At 35.3% G+C, this 20,194-nt stretch overlaps 2 protein-coding genes across 3 annotated transcripts in view; one reads left to right on the forward strand and one right to left on the reverse strand.

The window, feature by feature from the left end:
* The first annotated feature begins 6,932 nt into the window (after window positions 1-6,932).
* Window positions 6,933-15,654, forward strand: SYCP3 (synaptonemal complex protein 3). Its single transcript, XM_040491082.1, has 9 exons — window positions 6,933-7,030; window positions 7,884-8,029; window positions 8,537-8,603; window positions 8,748-8,782; window positions 9,056-9,173; window positions 10,020-10,119; window positions 12,556-12,654; window positions 15,365-15,469; window positions 15,601-15,654. The coding sequence occupies exons 2-9, from the start codon at window positions 7,897-7,899 to the stop codon at window positions 15,652-15,654; spliced, it is 711 nt and encodes a 236-aa protein (XP_040347016.1). The 5' UTR covers window positions 6,933-7,030; window positions 7,884-7,896.
* CHPT1 (choline phosphotransferase 1) overlaps window positions 15,507-20,194 on the reverse strand; it is a 35,842-nt gene continuing 31,154 nt past the window's right edge. The window contains exons 8-9 of one of the 2 annotated variants that reach the window (XR_005795353.1): window positions 18,588-18,787; window positions 15,507-15,680 (exon numbers count right to left, since the gene is read on the reverse strand). Coding sequence is in view for 1 of the 2 variants with exons in the window: in XM_040491081.1 (XP_040347015.1) it covers window positions 15,636-15,680; window positions 18,677-18,787 (156 nt within the window). In the remaining variant the exon portion in view is untranslated. The remainder of the gene's footprint in view (window positions 15,681-18,587; window positions 18,788-20,194) is intronic. The other variant, XM_040491081.1, reaches the window with a different exon arrangement.

A 20,194-nucleotide genomic window follows, 5' to 3' on the forward strand; every position in this document is an offset into this window, starting at 1 on the left:
CAAATCATCAATATACCACATTAATAAAAGAAATGACAAGAACCATATGGGCAGAGTGGCTCAATTGGTTAAACATCCAACTCTTTTTTTTTTTTTAATTATTTTTTTTACCTTTATTTATTTTTGAGAGACGGAGTGAGACAAAGTGAGAGTGGGAGAGGGGCAGAGAGAGAGGGAGACCCAGAATCCAAAGCAGGCTCCAGGCTCCGAGCTGTCAGCACAGAGCCCAACACAGGACTCAAACCCACAAACCAGGAGATCATGACCTGGGCCGAAGTTGGGATGCTTAACTGACTGAGCCACCCAGGCGCCCCATAAGCATCCAACTCTTGATTTTAGCTTGGGTCATGATCTCATGGTTCATGGGATCGGGCCCCGAGTCAGGCTTTGTACTGACAGCATGGAGCCTGCTTCATATTCTCTTTCTTTCCCTCTCTGACCGTCCCTCACTTGCACGTTCTCTCTCTCTCAAACAAACGTAAAAGAAAAAAGAAGAATCATATGGTCATTACAATAGATGCAGAAAAAACATTTGACAAAGTACAGTATCCATTCATGGTAAAAACCCTCAACAAAGCAGGTTTAGAGGGAACATACCTCAACATAATAAAGGCCAGATATGAAAAACCCACAGCTAATATCATCCTCAATGGGGAAAAACTGAGAGCTTTTTCTCTATGGCCAGGAACAAGGCAGGGATGTTTACTCTCACCACTGTTATTGAATATTATACTGGAAGTCCTAAGCACAGCAATCAGAAAACAAAAATATATAAAAGACATCCAAATTGGAAAGTAAAAAGTCAAACTTTCACTATTTGTAGATGACATGATATTCTATATAGAAAACTGAAAGACTCCACCAAAAAAACTGCTAGGACTGATACACAAATTTAGTAAAGTCGCCACATACAAAACATATAGAGAAATCTGTTGTGTTTCTATACAACAATAATGAAGCAGCAGAAAGAGAAATTAAGGAATCAATCCCATTTACAATTGCACCAAAACCAGTAAGATACCTAGGAATAAACCTAACCGAAGAAGTGAAAGACTTGTACTCTGAAAACTATAAAACACTGATGAAAGAAATTGAAGATGACACACAAAAAAATGGAAAAACATTCCATGCTCATGGATTTGAAGAATACTATTAAAATGTCTATACTACCCAAAGCAATCTACACATTTAATTCAATCCCTATCAAAATACCAACAGCATTTTTCCCAGAGTTAGAACAAACAATCCTAAAAAATTGTATGGAACAACAAAAGACCCCAAATATCCAAATAAACCTTGAAAAAGAAAAGCAAAGCTGGAGGCATCACAATTCTGAACTTCAAGTTATATTACGAAGCTGTAGTAATCAAAACAGTATGGTACTGGGGCGCCTGGGTGGCGCAGTCGGTTAAGCGTCCGACTTCACCCAGGTCACGATCTCGCGGTCCGTGAGTTCGAGCCCCGCGTCGGGCTCTGGGCTGATGGCTCGGAGCCTGGAGCCTGTTTCCGATTCTGTGTCTCCCTCTCTCTCTGCCCCTCCCCCGTTCATGCTCTGTCTCTCTCTGTCCCAAAAATAAATAAAAAACATTGAAAAAAAAATTAAAAAAAAAAAAAAAACAGTATGGTACTGGCACAAAAACAGACACATAGATCAATGGAACAAAATAGATAACCCAGAAATGAACCCACAACTCTTGGGTCAATCTTCAAGAAAGCAGGAAAGAATATGTATATATAATGGAAAAAAGAGTCTCTTCATCAAATGGTATTGGGAAAACTGGACAGCAATATGCAAAAGAATGAAACTAGACCACTTTCTTACACCAACACAAAAATAAATTCAAAATGGATGAAAGACCTAAAGGTGAGACTTGAAACCATAAAAATCCTATAGAAGAACATAGGCAGTAACCTCTTTGACACTGGCCATAGCAAATTCTTTCTATATATGTCTCCTGAGACCAGGGAAACAAAAGCAAAAAGAAACTATTGGGATTTCATCAAAATAAAAAGCTTTGGCAAAGTGAAGGAAACAATCCACAAAACCAGAAGACAAACTACAGAATGGGAGAAGATATTTGCAAACAACATATCTGATAAAGAGTATCCAAAATATATAAAGAACTTATAAAACTCAAAGCCCACAAAATTAATAATCCAATTTAAAAATGGACCAAAGGGGTGCCTGGGTGGCTCAGTTGGTTAAGGGGCCAACTTCGGCCCAGGTCATGATCTCCCAGTTCGTGAGTTTGAGCCCCGCACTGGGCTGTGTGCTGACAGCTCAGAGCCTGGAGCTGGCTTCAGATTCTGTGTCTCTCTCTCTCTCTCTCAAAAATAAATAAAGATTTAAGAAATAAATAAAAAATAAATAAATGGGCCAAAGACATGAATAAACATTTTTCCAAAAAAGACATACAGATGGCCAACAGACATATGAAAAGATACTCAATATCACTGATCATCAGGGAAATGCAAAGCAAAATCACAAGGAGATATCACCTCACACCTGTCAGAATGGCTAACATCAACAACACAGGAAGCAACAGGTGCTGGCAATCATGTAGAGAAAGCAGAACCCTCTTGCACTGTTGGTGGGAATGCAAACTGGTGCAGCCACTCTGGAAAACAGGATGGAGGTTCCTCAAAAAGTTAAAATAGAGCTATCTACGATCCATTAATTGCACTACTATATACCCAAAGAATACAAAAATACTAATTCTAAGGGATACATGTACCCTGATGTTTATAGCAGCATTATATACAATAGCTAAATTATTGAAGCAGCTGGACTGTCCATCAACTGATGAATGGATAAAGTAAATGTGGTATAGGGGCATCTGGGTGGCTCAGTCGGTCAAGTATCCCACTCCTGATTTTGGCTCAGGTCATGATCTCACAGTTGTGAGATCAAGACCCAAGACCCACATCAGGCTCCATGCTGGGTGTGGAGCCTGCTTAAGATATTCTCTCTCTCTCCCTTAAAAAAATGTGCCAATATAATATATACATATATATTACTCAGCCATAAAAAAGAATGAAATCTTGCCATCTGCAATGTCATACAATTAAGTGAAATATTCAGAAAAAGACAAAGCCATATGATTTCACTCATGCAGGATTTAAGAAACAAAACAAATGAGCAAAGGGGAAAGAAAAGACACAGGGAGGCAAACCAAGAAACAGACTCTTAACTATAGAGAATAAACTGCTGGTTACCAGAGGGGAGGTTGGTGGGGGGATGGGTAAAATAGATGATGGGGATTAAGGGGTGCACTTGCTATGGTGAGCACCTGGTGTTGTATGAAATTGTTGAATCACTGTATTGTACACCTGAAACTAATATCACACTGTATGTTAACTAATTGGAATTTATTTATTTATTTTTTTTTTTTTAAAATTTTTTTTTTCAACGTTTATTTATTTTTGGGACAGAGAGAGACAGAGCATGAACGGGCGAGGGGCAGAGAGAGAGGGAGACACAGAATCGGAAACAGGCTCCAGGCTCCGAGCCATCAGCCCAGAGCCCGACGCGGGGCTCGAACTCACGGACCGCGAGATCGTGACCTGGCTGAAGTCGGACGCTTAACCAACTGCGCCACCCAGGCGCCCCAACTAATTGGAATTTAAACAAAAACTTTAAAAAGTCAAGCTTTTTTCTTTCTTAGACATAAGATGATGCTAAAATTCATATTTAAATAATGTAAGAATAACTAGAAAAACTCTAAAAAATAGCCATGGGGGAACTGGTCTATCAAATATTAAAATATACTCATAAGTGTCTGTAATTCAGTGTGGTACTGGTATATAAACCAATGGCATGTAACAGAAAATCCAGATGTTGACCCAGTCCTTATGGAAATAAGTAAAGGCAGTGATAATAAAGGCAGTATTTCAAATCAGTGGGGGAAAAATATTGACATTTTAGTAAATGATGTTGGGATAACCGGATAGATATTTGGAAACAGATGAAATTAGATCTGTTCCTCACACTATATACAATTCTTTCTGCCCTTCAGAGTTTACATTCTAATGGGGGTTGGGGGAGACAATAAAGTAAATAAGTTACCTTTACAATAAAAAATGGTAAGTGTTGGGAGAAGGGTACATGGGGAAGGGGAATAGGGAAAGAGGCGAAATAAGGTGCAGAGTTTGCATTTATAATATCTAAAAGTAGGGGCAGAGAAGGACTCATTGATATGAATAGTAGCATTTGAACAAAAACTTGGTAACATGAAGTAAGCCATGTACCTAGACTTGATTCCAAACTAGATAAGGGCAGAAAATTATAAGCCAATCTCAGTCATGAAAATGGACACAAAATACTGTACAAACCAAACAACAATGTGCTTAAAAAGTTAATCCATCATAATCAACTTGGGTTTATCACAGGAATGTAGATTTGATTTAACATTAAAAAAACATAAATCTTACTCACTGCATTAACAAAATAAAGAGAAAAGATCATTTCAATAGATATAATAATTTAATAAAATGTAGCACTCATTCATGATTTAAAACAGAATTACAAAACAAGCAAACAAAATCTCTCTTAATGGAAATCTTAGAATCATAACCTTTAAAACAGGAAAGAATGTCCAGTATTGCTGCTTCTATTCATCTTTGTACTGAGCATTCTAGCAAGTGCAGTCAGAAAAGGAGGGAAAAAAAAAAGCCTAAGAATTAGAAACAAAAATGTCATTATTCAGATGATATGATTATAAAATCTCAGCCTCTACAAATTATTAGAAGCAGTAAATGTTTAGCAAGTTGTTGGATATAAGATCATATCAGAAATCAACTGGATTTTTTTTTTATTTTTTATTTTTTTAATTTTTCTTTTTCAACGTTTATTTATTTTTGGGACAGAGAGAGACAGAGCATGAACGGGGGAGGGGCAGAGAGAGAGGGAGACACAGAATCGGAAACAGGCTCCAGGCTCTGAGCCATCAGCCCAGAGCCTGATGGGGGGCTCGAACTCACGGACTGCAAGATCGTGACCTGGCTGAAGTCGGACGCTCAACCGACTGCGCCACCCAGGCGCCCCAAAATCAACTGGATTTTTAAACAACAGCAGTTAGAACAAAATAACAATAAAGTATAATTTATAAATAAATCTATTTAAAGTGCAAACCCTGCACAGACAAAAAAAGACTTAACTTTATTGAGGGATATTAAAGAAGGTCTAAGTAAATGGAAAATATACTATATTCAAGCACAGAAGACTCCCATTTACTCAAACTGAGCTACAGATTCATTGCAATTCCAATAAAAATCCAACATTCGCCACCCCACCCCCCCACCATGGAACTTGGAAAACAGATTCTAAGGTTTACATGAAAAGCAAAAGTTCAAGAATACACAGAATACTCCTAAAGAAAATAAATAAAGTGTAAGACTTACCCTATTAGACAACAAAGATTTAACTAGGCTGGAATGATGAAAAACTCTTGTTTTTGGCACAGGTATAGAGGGACTGACCAGTGGAACAGGATAAAGAAACAGACCCAAAACATATAGAAACCTGTCATACAAACATGGCTGTTGCAGGGAAAGCATAAATTGGGTTCCACATAGGGCAAAAAAAGTAACTGGATTCTACCTTGACACTAGGCACAAAAATCGATTCTAGATGAACACTTAAAAAATAAAACGTTAAAACCTTTATATTTTTGTGACTTCAAGATAAAGATGTGTTTCTTTGAAAAGATACAGAAAACAGTCATAAAGATTAATGTCTGGTATATATAAAGACTTATAAATCAATTAAAAAACCCCAAATAAGAGATTTTCATGGAAAAGGAAATGCAAATGGCCAATAAGCATAACAAGAGCTTAATCTTACAAGTAATTACAGAGACATAAAGACCCCAAAGTAATATCATTTTATACTAGAATGGCAAAAATAAGAAATGTGACTATTCTAGGGGTACCTGTGTGGCTCATATGGCTAAGACAGACTTCCACTCAGGTCATGATCTCATGGTTCCTGAGTTCAAGCCCCAAATCAGGCTTGCTGCTGTCAACCCCAAGTTGCTGGGGATCCTCAGTCCCCCTATCTCTCTGACCCTCCCCTGCTGGCACTCCCTCTCTCAAACATAAATAAACTTAAAAAGAAAAAAGAAAAAAAAATCTGACTATTCCAAGGGGTGAGTATATTGAACAATGAGAACTCTGTCGGTGGAACTGGAAACCAGTTCCCCATTACTGAATGTCATCCAGCCTATGACCCAGCAACTTCACATCCAGATTCTCTGCGAAAACTTTAGCATATATGTAGATCAAAATTTCATAGTGACATTGTTTATACAGGCTATATTCTGAAAGCAATCCACATGTCCATGGAATGAACTATGGAGCACTGAGTCACAATAAAATACTATACAGCAGTGAAAATGAAAGAACTATGGCTACACCTAATAATATAGATTCTCTTAGTGACGTAATGTAAAGAGACGCAGAATATTACAAAGAATACGGTACAATTTTTTCTTTTTTTTGTATGGCCCAAACGCAAACAAAACCAAGCAAGTTTAACGGCACATATGAAAGGCAACAAAGTAAGAAAACAGGAGGATGAAGATTTACACAAAATTCGGGATAATTTAAAAAAAAAAATCTCTGAAAGGGGAATGGTGGGGGATGGGATGGTAAGGCAATCCTGAAGAAATTCCAAGGGTTCTGGTAAAATTCTACTTCACAAATGACATGGTGTTTAACCATGTTTCATTACTTACATATTCTTCTGCAATTTTCAAATGCTACAAAAATTTGAAACTTAAATTAAAAATCAAAACTAGAAAAGAACATACTTCAACCATACTAGACGCGCAGGCTACCGCCCGCAAGGCACTCTGGGTCAGCAGTCTCGTGGTCAGTTGCCGGTGGGGGCGGAACCTGTGGCCTTCTATAGGCATGCGCGCTACCACCAGCCAATCAGCGACGCCCCCAGACGAGGGTCGCTTGGCTTTTCTCCTGCGGGAATTCTGAGTTGCCTCAGAAGAACGTCGCGACAGCCAAGCGGATACCTCAGGTGAGGTGCTGGGTTGTAGGATGCTGGAGTGGCGGGGACACCCGTAGAAAGACCTATATCTGTGGTCATCGGCCATTGGGGATTTTTTCAGGGGTGAGGAGGGGAAGATTTTGTCTAGCGCTGGAGAAGGAGCCAGGGGCTACTCTTAATTTGTGAGGCAAATCTTTCCGACTGGCACTACCTGGGTAGGGCCTCTGACGGGAAAATCAAGTCCGTGAACTTCACCGAGGGCAGGGCCTTGAGCAGGCTAGGGCCAGGTGGAAAGCCGCGGGCTGAGTGGGTTCTGACAGGTCTCGAGACCCTGAGCAAATTTATCTCTGGGGAGGAGGTGGGCCTTCGTCTGTGGGCGCATCTCTCCCTCGTCCCCGCCCCAAACCCGTCAGAAACAATTAAAATGAACCGAGGGCGTCTCTTCGTTTGTCCTCGATGTCTATGTTGTGAAAAATCTTAGGTGGAATTGTTATTTTCCGAGGCACAGATTGCAGAACCTTTTTTATTTTATATTTATTTTGCTGTAAACTCATTTTGGGGCATGCTCACGACCGATCCTGTCAACAACTACAATTTCGCTCTGTGACTGAAATGCACAAACTAGATTTGCCCGAATTTAGCCAGAATCCGGCAGAAGCGGGACTAAAATTCAGATCTCAGTCCTCAGGTGCAAACTCACCGTCGACGCTGTCTTTATCTTCTTTGTTAACTTTCGGGCCAACAGATTAAGTGAGGAGACTCCCCAGATGTTACTCACCTAAGATAATCTTTATTTGATAGCGCTAATTTTGAAATTTACCGGTTTACTTAAATGGTGTCTTTGGATTCAGAAGGTTTGAGAGACTTATTTTTTAAAAGTCAGAAAACAACTAAATATGGTGCCATCTGGAAGAAAGCATACAGGGAAATCTGGGAAGACATCAGTGGAGGATCAGGTCGTAAGAGCCTATGACTTTGAGAAAGAAGATAAAAAGGATCTGAGTGGTTCAGAGGAGGATGTCACTGAAGGTACAGTATATCTAATATTGGTGGGCAGTGACCATGTCCTGTACTTCACTTGTTTTGAATGCACTACATTTTAAACGATGATAAAACTTTATTTTTAAACATTTTGATGTGCTTCACGTTTCTCATTTGGAGTTAGAAAAGCTGACACAGCATCTCTTGCCTTTACAGTCATTATTCTCCAGATGTCTGATTGATTGGTAAATAAAATATATAACATTTATGGCATAAATAAATATAATATGTAAAAATAAGTAAGTACAAACCTGGCCTATTATGACATTAAGACGGGAAGACTTGCAAAATTGTTCCTATAAAATGGTCATGGATCCTGATTTAATTGCATCCAAACTGCAGAGAAAGTACTGTGTTTATATGTCTGCTTTAAACAGTAATGTTGGCAAAATATCCTAAAAGACCTCAAAATTAAGATACTACACCATGAAAAATTACCATGAAAAATGGCATACTTAGTTTTGAAAATATTTTTCTTTCTTATTGTCAATGCAGGGAAGATTCCAGTAATTGATAAGCACGGGAAGAAAAGGACTTCTGCAGGAATATTTGAAGATATGGGGTGATGTGCTCAAAATAATTTTTGCCTGTTATATAAAGTACTTTAAGAAAAGTCTACTTGGTTGTCCAGCAACTATTGTATGTAAAATACTGCGTGTGTGATATTTTGATCCTTAATTAAAAGCTTTTTGATGTAATTTCACAGGGGTGAAGTACAAAATATGCTGGAAAGATTTGGAGGTATGTTTTAGGAGATATCTATTTTTCATGTTTAGCTTTTTTAAATCATCTCTAAATTAAAAAATTTAGTTAGGAAAGTCAGAATCGGGATAGTAATAGCTGAAAGTTTTCTTAGAAAAAAAGTCTTGCTTTTTAATATTCTACTTTAAGATTTAATTTTAAATGTCTTTCCAAAACTGTTGAACCAACTGTACCCCTATTTAATTTGAACATGTGGCAACAAAATAATTTTCATCAACATTAAGTTTTAATAAGTATTTATTTTCAATAAAGCTGACATTAACAAGGCTCTCCTTGCCAAGAGAAAAAGACTAGAAATGTATACCAAGGCTTCTCTCAAGACTAGTAACCAGAAAATTGAACATGTTTGGAAAACCCAACAAGAACAAAGGTAAGGTTGTTGGTTTTCACAGACACAATGTTTGTATCATTTCTTAGTATCCATTGGTGCAAATTATGAAAAATACTATCATTTTCTATTTATTGGTGTCTCTAGTAAAAAATATATTTGGCTTTACTTTTCTCTAAGTCCTTTCTTTAGTCTTATAACTGTACTCCTTCCTAGACTTGAGATGATTTCCTAGAAATCAGTGATTATCTTTTTCTCCATTTAAATAACCATTGAGTTTTTTTTACTATAAAGGTTATTTATATTCATTCTATAAATTCACAGACTGAATAAAAAGTAAATGTCATCTAAATTATGAGTCTTGTGATAGTTACCTATTTAACAATGTAGAAAAAGATCAATCTTATTGTAAATAATCTGTATATTTTAGCTGATGGCTTAATGTTACTGTTTACAAAATCATTGTCATACCAAAATGGGGAAAAATTAAGTGAAATATTTCTATTTGGAAATCTTATATGATAAACATAGTAATTTCATTGAATCTGTTTATCATATCAGAAACTATATTCAGTTGGAGAAAATGAAAAATAAACTGCATGGAGATAAAATGAAGTTTTCTGGAAAATTTGTATATATAATAAAACTTCCATAGATTTTAAGAACTAAAGCATACAAGAGGGATTTTCTGTCAGCTGGTTAGGAAAATAAATACTTCTAGAATCAGCATAAATCATTATTTTACTTTTTGTTTTCACATCTGAAAATTTAAGGAGCCATTATTTCCTTCCTTTATTGTAGTATTAATTATGTCAAATCAGTTTTGTTTTGAATGTTTTTTCTATTATTGGTATGAAATATGATAATACTCATTCTTATGTTTTACAGGCAGAAGCTTAATCAAGAGTATTCTCAGCAATTTCTGGCTTTGTTTCATCAGTGGGATATAGATGTGCAGAAAGCTGAGGAACAAGAAGAAAAACTAGCTGTTAGTATCACACTTATTTTTATAATTAATCTATTATAACCAAGTGTCAAGTAGGAATGGAGAGCCTAGCTGTGTAGTAGATCCGTAACACTCAGCTGGGTTTCACTTCCCATGCTGGCTATGTGTTTTGGCCCTGCTGAACGGTAAACCAGAGAATTATGGGTACACACCGTATTTATAAAAGCTGTTGTTCCTGTATTGGTTGTGATTCTTGCAGTTCCAAGTGACAGAAATTGTCAAGGTACAAAAAACATTATTGGTTTATATAAAAGAAGTCCAGGAGTAGTTTGGTTTCAGGCATAGCAGGATGGGTATAAGGAAGGATTGTTTACATAGTGTCATTTGGGCTCTGTCTCCAGCTCTTAATAGGCTCTTTCGGTGTGGTAAGCAAGATAGCTTCTTGCATTTGTAAACTTGCTACAGGTTTAGTAACCTCAGTGAATTAAAATAGACTTTCTCAATAATTTGCAGAAACAAAAGTCCATTGGAGGAATATCATTGATCTAGTTTGGATTATTTGCCCATTCCTGAATGAGTCATTATGGTTAAAACATGGTTTACTTTTAATGACTAGACTGTTGTTACATGCCCATCTTTATAGGAGATGGAAGTGAGCCCCTCCCATATATAACTATGTTAACTATCTTTGTATTTAATTCTTTCATTTATAAAATTATCACACATTTCTTATTTAAGAGCTAAGGTACTATTCATATTAGATAATCTTAGGGGTTGGCTGATCAGCTCAGTTTTAGAAATGTTAATATGAAACAACCAAGGGGATGTGTTGAGTAGGCCATTGCTATATGAGTCTGGAGTTCTGGAAAGAGACATGAGTTGAACTTACAAAGTTGGGAATTCTCAACATAAATACATCATTTAACCATGAAATTGGATAAAATCACCAAGGGAGCAATTGTAAATGTGAAAGAGAAGTAAGTCTAAGAACTGAGCTCTGGAATAGGTACTTCAGTGTTTAGAGTTCAAGAAGATGAGGGAGAACCAGTAAAGGAGACTGAGTGGCCTAATAGGTAGAAAAAAAGACTCCAAGTGAAGTCAAGAAAGCCTTTGAAGAGAGAGGATAAACTTTGTCATATGCTACTTATAGGCCACATAGGGTGGATTTGGCAATGTGGAGGTTGTTGGTGTTCTTGATCAGAATGATTTGGTAGAAAAGAGAGTACAAAAAGTTGACTGAAATGAGAATAAGAGAGAATAGGAAAGATAGAAATGGGGTGGTAGCCTGAGTAGAAAAGGAATAGTGTGTGGTTTTTTGTTTAAGAATGGAGAAAGAGCAACATGTTTGTGTGCTGATAAGAATAATCTTGAGAAAAAATAAGGAATTGAAAGAGGGGGACAATTGCTAAATTCTTTAGAATGGTTGGGACATGTAAAAAAGTTGGCTGTAGCAGAGAACAAGGATAGTTCATCCTTAAAAATAGGAAATAAGGTAGAGTATGTGAACACAGATAGATGTAGTTGTGTAGGTAGATATGGTGATGGGGACCAAAGTTCTTTTTGGATTACTTCTATTTATTTAGTGAAATAATTAAGGTCATTGGATGGTAGAAAAGAGGTTGCTTTTTGAAGTCAAATGAGAAGGTATAAAATACTTTCCTGAAGAGTGGGCCAGTGAATAGACTAGGAAAATGTAATTTCCAAGTAGCGTTAAGGACCAATTTAGGCTAGTGATCACAGTGATCATGATTTAAAGTGAGACCTGCCAGCATATAAGTGTGGGGTTTTCTGAAGTCATGACCAGCTACAGACAGGGTAGCTGGAAAGTTGAATTTAAAGAGTTCAGAGTAGTATCTAACACATGGTTACTATGAAGTTTGCTATTGTTAATACTATGTAGAGGTTGCAGATACTGGCAATTACAACATCTAGGGTATGAGTATGTGCATGAATGGCTAAAGTAGAATGGGAGACAAAAAAAAATTGGTGGAAAGTAGGCCAAGAAACTGAAAAATCAAAATTATTGGAAGGATTAGCCAGGGTGATACTGAAAGCACCAAGAATTAAAACATATTTTGTGTATTGTTAAGTGTTCCTACTCAATGGCTGTTAGGTTTATTACATTATTGTTGTATATGGTGGTGAACTTGGTAATAATAGTTAAAATAGTGTTGATTAATTTTTTTAATGTTTATTTTTGAGAGAGGGGCACAGAGAGAAAGGGAGACAGAGAATCCGAGGCAGGTTCCATCCAGGTTCTGAGCTGTCAGCATAAAGTGAGATGCAGGGCTCAAACTCACGGGCCATGAAATCATGACCTGAACCGAAGTCGGATGCTTAACCGACTGAGTCACCCAGGTGCCCCTTAAAACAGTGTTGATACAAAAACTATACCTTTTAAACTTAATGCAGAATTATTTTTTGTTAAATTTTAAATTTTATCCAAATTGTTATAATTTTTTTCTTTTACATTTGTAGAACCTGTTTCGACAGCAACAAAAGGCTTTTCAACAATCTAGAATTGTTCAGAACCAGAGACTGAAAACAATTAGACAGTTATATGAGCAGTTCATAAAGGTCTGTTGTATTTGGTTATGTAATACATTCTTATATAACATTATATTTGGAAATAGAAGATAATTTTTTCCTTCTAAGTTTAAGGGAAAAATTTTGCTTACATATTTTAAATTCTTACTTTCCATTTTGTTACAAGTGTTAAATATATTTTCATTTCAAGACTCTAATGTTATCGTGGGGATTATTAAAAACAGGAAATGGTGAATTGGGAATTTTACCTAAATGTACATATTATGCATAAAATTCATACTTTATTAACTTTAGTAATAGTTCTATCTTAACTAAAAATAGAATGTCCATTAATTATTTTAGGTAGTCTTTTACTTGTCTTTGTATCTCTAATATTTGCTAAATAGAAAGTACCCAATTGAAAATGAGGAATATCTTATTTTTTACTGTATTATATATGTGCTTTATGGTACATATGCTTTTAGGATTATTACAGTGACTAAAAATAGCTTTATATGCCATCTTATAATTGTAAGAGATGGCTCATAGAATAGAATGAAAAAGCCAGTTGATTAAAAATTTGTGGATTGAGAATTAGCTGACACATATGCATATTAGCAAATTGTGGTTTGTGGCATTGCCCTCTTATTCATGCAGATACATATTTTTTTAGTATCAGTTCATAGGAGTTCATTGGAATCCTGCACGTACTTTTTTTTTTTTTTGATGTGGGGGATTCTTTTAGATAATCTTGTTCAAATATTAAAATGTCACCCCTTTTAAAGGAATTGGGATGCTCTGAATAAACTAGTAAAATAGTTTAAAACAATTATTTTTAAAGAAGTTTAATATGTATGTACACCAAAGTTATTTTTAAAAGTGTTTCCAATCAGGCGCACCTTGGTGGCTCAGTTGGTTGAGTGTCTGACTTTGGCTTAGGTCATGATCTCATGGTTCAGTTTGTGAGTTCAAGGCCCACATCGGGCTCCCTGCTGTCATCGTGGAGTATGCTTTGGATCCTCTGTCCCCCTCTCTCTGCCCCCCTCCCAATTGCGCTCTCTCAAAAATAAATACATGTTTTTAAAAAAAAGATCCCAATCAGCTTGCTTTAATGCACTCTAAAAACCATTTGCTAATGGGTAAAGGTAGATGAAGTACTAGATTTTTTAAAAATCTTATCACTAAATGTTACACTTAGATTAGGAATTTTAGTATTGTATTTGATTCCTACATCTCCCTTATTCTTCACATCCATTTATTAGTAGGTCCTGTAATTTTTGCTTCTGCAGTGGTTCTCTCAATTCCCAGTGCTACTATCCTAGTTTACAACCTCATCATTCTTTGCTTATACTATTAAACCTCAACTGATCTTTCTGTTCTTCAAACTACCCTTCATAGGTCTGTCATACTATCTTCCTAAAACATCTTTTCCCTCCTGAAAAAGTCAGTAACTTCTCATTTTCAATTCTTAGGTATTCAAGATCTCCCTCCCACCCCAGCCCATAATGTTATCTTCTTTTTATGCTTCAATTACTACATTTGTCTGGTAATTCCCACTCCTCCAGATAATTGCTTTCTCTGAACTCACTCACTATATACTTCCATTATGCTTATGCCCTTGCCCTAAAATACTTTTACTTTTTCTTTCTCTATTGAAATTGCATTCTTTTGACAACTAAATTGGAATTAATCGTGTATTTTCTACTACATAGCCATAGCAAGTTGCATTTCCATTCCTGTTACAAAATTTTGCATTGTTTATGTTTCTTCTTACTGTGATAAGAGCGTGATCATGTATTATTATTTCTAAATTTTTCCATACACTTAATATAGTACTTTTTATATAGTAGGAGTTAAGATCACTGTTTGTTAGATGAATAGTAAAGATTTATAACATAATTTGTTTCTCATAAATTGAAAAAAGTATATTATAGATCATTTTATTCCCTCTAATAAATTCACACCCCACTATTAGTCATAATAATATAATAACATAACTACCTGGTATTTTGAAAGCTTATTAAAAATTTTAAAAATTATGGTATTCTTTTTTTTGGTTCTATTTTGACCTTAACAGCTCATTAACTTGTTATTTTGAGTAAAATACACTACTGTCGTACCTCCTATAATAACATTTGATTCCTGTCTGATGCTTTTTATTCCTTTAGTGCATGTCTTGGTTTCTTCTATTACTTAGAAAATTTTTATTTAGATAAATAGTGCACATTATTTAAAGATCCTACCTTTAAAAAAAATTTTTTTAAAGTTTATTTATGTTGAGAGAGAGTATGAGCGTGAGCAGAGGAGGGGCAGAGAGAGAGGGAGAGAGAATCTCAAGCAGGCTCTGTGCTGCCAGTGCAAAGCCCAACATGGTCCTCAAACTCATGAACTGTGAGATCATGACCTGAGCCAAAATCAAGATGGGATGCTTAACCAACTCAGCAACCCAGGCACCGCTTTAATTTTTTTTTTAATGTTTATTTTTGAGAGAGAGAGAGAGAGAGAGCACGAGTAGGGGAGGGGCAGAGAGTGAGGGAGACATAGAATCTGAAGCAGTCTCCAGGCTCTGAGTTGTCAGCACAAGAGGCCGATGCAGGGCTCAAACCCACTGACTGAAAGATTGTGACCTGAGCCAAGTCGGACACTTAACTGACTGAGCCACCCAGGCACCCCTGAAGATCCTACTTTTGAATACTAATTATACAGGTTTAGAATCTGAGATGTAAAGTGGTGGTAACTGAACTAGCCTTTTGCATTTTAGAGTATGGAGGACTTGGAAAAGAATCATGATAATCTACTTACGGGCGCACAAAACGAACTTAGAAAAGAAATGGCTTTGTTGCAAAAAAAAATTATGATGGAAACTGTAAGTCACTATATTTTAAATTGAGAAAAAATAAGGATTAATGCAAGCACTGAAATATTTTATTTGCTGAAATATGTATAACACTTATCTAAAAATTAAACAAATGTTTAATATTTCCTTTCACATAACAGCAGCAGCAAGAGATGGCAAGTGTTCGAAAGTCTCTTCAATCCATGTTATTCTGATGACTCTTTGAAGGAAGAACTTGAACCTAAATGATATGATACAATTATAACATTAGCTAAGAAGAATGTAATTGTTTAGAGTGGTTTAAAAATTCTAGTTTAAAATAATACATTGTGTTAATCTTTAGCTTCAGTGCAAGAACCCCTTTCTGTTAACCTTCACATAAAGCTAAACAGTTATGTGAGTAGTAGCAATTCCTAAATTATATATACTAAGCCTTCAGTTCTTTAATAGTAATTGTGAATTTTTCTTTTTAACACTTGTCAATTAATTTTTAGCAATAAAAATGATTTAATTTCAGGTTTTGGCTTCAGTCTGCATTAGTCCCAAAAGGTAGAAAGCACAAGCATAAAAGGTTAAATTGTTCCTCCTTAAGAAAAAATGTACAAAATCTATGTTATATATACATCCTATCATGTATACTCAGTAAGTTGCACAACCAATTCTAATGAAATTAAGATTTCAAAAGAAAATCTATTCTATTGACTTATAAAATTTATTAAAAGAAACCTAAGTTTGTGTTCAGAAATAAACTGCTAAAAACTATTAAGAAAACCAAACAAGATCTATAAATAATCAGTTTTAAGACGTGGATTTATGAATATGTCATTTCCACAAAAACATCAAAATGCCATTTAATTGGATTTGGTCCACAATTAAATGACACATGCCCTTAGTAACGATTAAACGTATGTCTAACATACTTAATTACTTATGGTTTAAATGCTTCACATCTGTCTTTAAGTTACCTAGAAAATATTTTGTTTTTCAGTTTTAATATTCAGTAAATATATAGAAGTTTGATTATATTCATTTCCAAACGAACAGTTGATTTTATACCTTGTCTCTAAAAATACGCATTTTTTATTTATTTATTTTTTTATTTTTTTTTTTTTAATTTTTTTTTTTCAACGTTTATTTATTTTTGGGACAGAGAGAGACAGAGCATGAACAGGGGAGGGGCAGAGAGAGAGGAAGACACAGAATCGAAAACAGGCTCCAGGCTCTGAGCCATCAGCCCAGAGCCTGACGCGGGGCTCGAACTCACGGACTGCGAGATCGTGACCTGGCTGAAGTCGGACGCTTAACCGACTGCGCCACCCAGGCGCCCCCGCATTTTTTAAAACATAGCATAACATATGAAACACTTGATTTAATAAATATTAAATTGTTTCACATTTGTTTGAAATAAGTTAAACTTACTATTTTTTGCTGAAATTGCTTTCATTGAATCAGTCAAAACAAAAATATGCCCTTAGAGGAAAAGGAGTAATTTTTTCCTGTTTTTCCATGTTTTAAATTCTAATTTTTACCCCTATTACCCACTTTTACCTTAGTTAAGATTTTCCAAGCCTAAAAAATAAGCCCATACTGATTCTCTTTTTCTAGCTGTGATAAGTTATACAAAAAAAAATTAATGATTATCTAAGGAGACAGTTCCAATTTTTTTTTTTTTTTTGCATTTTGTAAAGGACTTCCCTTTTAAGCCAAAGTTGGAATGTAAATCTTAAGTACTATTCAAACACTTTAAAAAGTCCTATCCAAACACTTTAAAAAGTTTACCAATAGTTAGAGGCAAAATAAGTACTCCAGAGTGATTTCTATGTACTTAATTTACATATTTTTTTCCTTTTAAAGAATAATCCCCTTTCACTATATTTTCAATATACCTTTTTATTGTCTAAGACACAGTATGTGTTCATTACTCCTTTAATTTTGATTATTTCATCGTATGGCTTAAGGTCTATAGACTGTTGGATAAAATTAAAAATAAGGTAAGATGGGAGTGTGAATCACAACAATCCTTGTAATAGTTCTAATTTTCATAATGAGCAACATAAATGCTTTTAAGTGAGAGTGGAAAGATAATCAGTACATAATGTACTTAGTGGTGGGACAACTGATATTTATATCATCTCCCCATCATGAGCCCATGTGTATTTGAGGTTAATTTTGCTGAAATTTTAAAGGGAAGATATTGCCATGTTTTCATAAATTACTAATTTTCTTATGTCAACTGTGCTTTAGCTGCTGTTTAATGATTCATAAAAGGGAATGTTTAAAGTCCACTTTTTTGTGAAAATTAATTTTAACTCAGAATATCAAGGAATGTATAAAGATTCATTTGTTTTCTGAACTGGTAAGACAAATTCCTTTTAGTAAATACAAATTATAGAAAATTCCAGTAGCCCATTTAAATTCTAGTTGCAAGCAAGTATTTCTTTTTATACAACAGTAATTAACATACCTCTTTTGAAAAATGGCTAATTAAAAAAAATCATAACATCATTTGACTCAATAATTACAGTATTACAATCCATGAACTTATATGGTATTATGAACTCATTTGTCAATTTTTAGCAATTAAAGTAAGCATTGCCCTTAATATGGCTAAAATCCTTTAAGTCCTAAATTTTTTTTAAATTTTTTTTTTTTTAAGCATTTATCCATTATTGAGAGACAGACACAGAGCATGAGCAGGGAAGGGGTAGAGAGAGGGTGAGACACAGAATCCAAAGTAGGCTCCAGACTCTGAGCTGTCAGCACAGAGCCGGATGCGGGGCTCGAACTCACAAACTGCGAGATCATGACCCGAGCCGAAGTCAGTTGCCTCACCAACTGAACCATCCAGGCGCCCAAGTCCTAAATTTTTATGTAATCCCTTAGCAATGAAAACCCAAAGTATCTGATAAAGACTTCTGAGATAAAGAGACTCATCTTTAGAAGCACAGTGGTTTACTTTCTTATCCTCAGAAAATTGAAATTTCTTTCTTTGGCTTTCTTTTTAACTAATATATTGTAATACTCTGGTAATACCTGTGATCAAAAATGTCGATATACAGTGAGGGCTTTACAACTGAAATAAACATAATGGAATCTACAGGACTTAATGTTTTACATTCAAATATAACCTTATTTATTGTATACTAGCCTCCTGCAAAGGGGAATTTCCTTCACTCATAGGTTCCCCTAACTGCTTCTCCTCTTTTCCTTGGGCTATTAGTCAATATGCTTGTGAACCTGTTCAGGTGCTTCATGACATGAAGTCTTGAAGATATTTAGATGAAGGTGTCTTGAAATTTGCAGGCACAAAGCACTAAAGTACATCATCATATCAAATGAAGAAATGACCTTTGGAAGCAAAAAAAAAAAAAAGGATTAGGGCCTATCTTTTCTGAAGCAGCAGTTATTTTCCTGTCCCCTTCCCTACCCCACCCCCCCCCAGAATCTCAAACCTTAACCTAAATTCTTCAACGAGAAAATTACATTTTAGAGTACTTTCATATATTTCATATTTGGACCTCACTATAATCCTCTGGAACATGCAGGATATTTCACAGTTATAAAAACAGGCTCAGATGGTAAAAGGCCTAGACAAAAATACAAAAGCTGGAAAGTAACAGAACTTGTCTTCTGACTCCACATTCTTTCAATTTTCTGCTATGCAACAAAGTCATAAATTTTCTATTAGAAGGGACTATTAGTCACTTAATAAAATCATCCCATCATATACATTTCTTTTTCCTTTGAGATGGTTTTAAGAAATAAAGGCCTGGAAAAGACACAATAGTTGAGGAGAGGTATATACAAAATTGTGTTGAATACAAAATTAAGGAGAAAGGCACACTCTAAAAAGTTTATCAGAGACCAGGGGCAAATGCTTCCTTTCAGAGAAAGGAGGCTCACAGCTCTGCCAGTGGAGAGAGAATTCTCACCCATGAGGGGAAAATCTCCCATATCATTTACTTGAAAAGTTCTGTCTGACCGTTTTGTCTCTGAAGCAAGGACCTTATGTTTTTGTTTGGTCCACAACCAAACTATATGTCATCATATAGTGTTTTTTGTTGTTTTTTAATTGTGATCGACATAGTGTTTTAGAGAAAAGTTCAATTTGCCTTCATCACCATAATCTCTACCAGTGGCATAAACCAGGCCAACTCATGACAAAATAAGTACCTGAATTTTTTTTTTTTTTTTTTTTAAAGTAGGCTCCATGCCCAATGTGGGGCTTGAACTCACAACCCTTAGATCAACAGTTTCATGCTCTACTGACTGCGCCAGCCAGGCACCTGGTTCTTGAATTTTTAACACCTGATGTTTTAATTACATTAACAATTCCATTTGGCAATGTATATTTAACTTTAGTAAAAGAAACCCTACATTGAATTCTTGGATATTTTGAATAATTACCCCCTATTTTTAAAATTTAGATTGTTTTGGAGCCCTAAAAATATGTATAGTGGATAGCAAATTAAAGAAAATTATTCTGATTTTTGAACACTTTTTAGACTATTGCCTGAAAAACTTCTGAGGATTAAGATTTACATCTCACTACCATTTAAAAAATGAAAGATTTTTGAATGGACCATGAATGGGTATTAAGCTATTTACTCCAGAAAAAAAATAATACTGTAGAACATAGTATAAGGATCATCAGATGTACTATGGTCCATGCACAGAACAGATAATATTTTAATGCTTAAATCTAACAAATACAGTAAATTATTCAAATTACCAAGAGATTCACTGAAGGATTTC

This window comes from Herpailurus yagouaroundi, unplaced genomic scaffold, assembly GCF_014898765.1.
Source record: "Herpailurus yagouaroundi ecotype Mexico unplaced genomic scaffold, PumYag 182, whole genome shotgun sequence".
Classification (NCBI taxonomy): domain Eukaryota; kingdom Metazoa; phylum Chordata; class Mammalia; order Carnivora; family Felidae; genus Herpailurus; species Herpailurus yagouaroundi.

Coding starts and splice junctions, on each gene's coding strand:
- SYCP3 (XM_040491082.1), top strand. CDS start 7,897: ATGGTGCCATCTGGAAGAAAGCATACAGGGAAATCTGGGAAGACATCA. Junction 10,120..12,555: donor AACAAGAAGAAAAACTAGCT/GTTAGTATCACA, acceptor TTACATTTGTAG/AACCTGTTTCGACAGCAACA. Junction 12,655..15,364: donor TATATGAGCAGTTCATAAAG/GTCTGTTGTATT, acceptor TTTGCATTTTAG/AGTATGGAGGACTTGGAAAA.